The following is a 1,975-nucleotide window of genomic DNA, read 5'->3' as shown; positions in this document are numbered from 1 at the left end:
TGGAAGGAAACAGCAAATGCAGCTTGTTACCTTTGAGATTTAAATTCCTTCATAATATCCAAGAAGTCATTGTAGACCTGTGGCTGACTACCAAACTGTAGCTTCACCTGGTCAAGGTAAGACAATGCATCCTCCACCTGGAGACAGACCAGACAGGTCATATTAGCAGAGAAGATTTGATTTCACCTCCCATTGTTCTGTAAAACACTCAGCATTTGAAAACACAGCTGTTAGCCCTGAGCCTGGGCAGGGAATTGAGGAGCAAAAAGCTCATGAGCATGGTTTGTGTACTACCAGCACTGTTTTAATAAGAGGTACTCACTCCCCACTCCTGGCCCATAAGACAAAACTGTACCAAAAAAAAAGACAAAAAGGAAAAAAAAGGCAACACAGATCAGCAGAATTACTCAGAATGAAAAAAAAACCCCAACATGCTCCAAATCTACCATCACTGAAGTGACTGCTAGGATAAACAGAACTAGACTGAGTATTTTTCCTGCATTCATATGTGGAAATTATTATGGAAGTCTAAGAATAAGCAGAAAGTGGAAATGACATATTCAGTGTAGTAGATGTCTGCCAGGTACATGGTTGCACTTCTCTCAAAAAGCCAGACATTTCAGTTCAACATAGAAGGGCTTCGAAAATGGCAACCGTGGGTGGCAAATTGTTTTACACCTCAAACAGCAAGAGGTTCATGATTTGTGTACCAACAGCCAATTTTCAGAGGTGCAGGAAGAACAGCCATGGCCCAAAGTGAGAGCTCTGGGTCCCTGAGCCTCCAGCAGCCTGGCCAAGCACTCAGCAGCTGCAAGAGCTGCACATGGGACCCCTCTTTGGTCTGAAATTAAACAACAGCAATGGAAGAAAGACTCATGTATAGCCCCAGCCTTGCACCAGCAAAGGACTTTCCATGGATTTCACTGTGATGAAGAAGCACTCTTTTTGAAACTGGTTTTCAGAGGTTTGTAGAAATGAAGTTTCCCACATTCAGCAAAAGGAAAGGGCAGTGGTTTCCACCAAAACTGGAAAAGACTCACACCGTATTTGGAAGAAGCTGAAACAGGCATCAATTTGTATGTATGTGCCTTCTCCAAATGTAGCAACTTAAAGGGGTTATTTTTGGTGGACTTTTCTCTTTGTTTAAGGGTTTTACAGCACATAATCTGAGAATAGAGCCTTCCTTACTCCCAAATTACTCCCACACAACCACCCACATATGCCATGTGTTCAGAAAAGCACCAAATGTTTTGGTAATTTAACCCATTCATCCAAATACTCTAAGCAATACATTCCTCCCTTCCCTCCCTGCCACAAATCTTTTCCTGGCCAGTCCAAATCCTTTTTATTATGGTTATGTGAAACAACAGGGCTTCAGCAGAAAGAGAAGTCCATTTCTGCATTCAATAGACTCCCAAACATGAGAAGCATCAAATCCTTGGGAGGGGGAAAGGGAAGGGGGTTAAAATGGCCAGAAAAAGGGACCTGGCCGCAGAAGGAATTTTGGGAGAGGATGGTTGACATCAGGCAGCTGCTGACATTACCTTGAGCCTCTGGAACTGCTGCTGGCCCTGCACAGGCACGGCTGGGGGCGTGGGGTGTGTGTGGCTCTGCACCACCTGGCTGCCGTGGGGCTGCACGGGCGCGACACCTGCCAAGGCAAACAGCACATCAGGCACGGCCCCGTGGAGAGAGCAGAGAGCCTCCCAGCTCCCCAGACACAGCAACACAGTTAAGGAAGCAGAAGGCAGCTGGTTTGAGCTTATCCATGAGTGCTAACAGCTTTGCTGCAGACAACTCTCATCCCACCCTCCAAATACAGGAAAGCCCTCCCTGCAGGCACGTGCCAAACACAGGTTGTCCCCAGCCTGCACGCTCACTGGCTCCCCAGTACATCCCCTGACATAAAGACCTGGAAAAGGAGGGTAAAATGGAATTTTTCATCTGGCAAGAGCCAAGGTTCTCTCCTTTCCCT

General features: G+C 46.4%; 1 protein-coding gene across 2 annotated transcripts in view; it reads right to left on the bottom strand.

The window, feature by feature from the left end:
- SIN3A (SIN3 transcription regulator family member A) overlaps positions 1-1,975 on the bottom strand; it is a 23,402-nt gene that overhangs the window by 20,116 nt on the left and 1,311 nt on the right. The window contains exons 2-3 of one of the 2 annotated variants that reach the window (XM_014306498.2): positions 1,545-1,703; positions 31-137 (exon numbers count right to left, since the gene is read on the bottom strand). In XM_014306498.2, coding sequence (XP_014161973.1) covers positions 31-137; positions 1,545-1,703 — 266 coding nt within the window. Of the gene's footprint in view, positions 1-30; positions 138-1,544; positions 1,704-1,975 lie in introns of those variants that run through there. The other variant, XM_031055880.1, reaches the window with a different exon arrangement.

The sequence above is a fragment of the Geospiza fortis genome, unplaced genomic scaffold (genome assembly GCF_000277835.1).
Source record: "Geospiza fortis unplaced genomic scaffold, GeoFor_1.0 scaffold171, whole genome shotgun sequence".
NCBI lineage: Eukaryota > Metazoa > Chordata > Aves > Passeriformes > Thraupidae > Geospiza > Geospiza fortis.
This window is presented reverse-complemented; position numbering and strand designations above follow the sequence as displayed.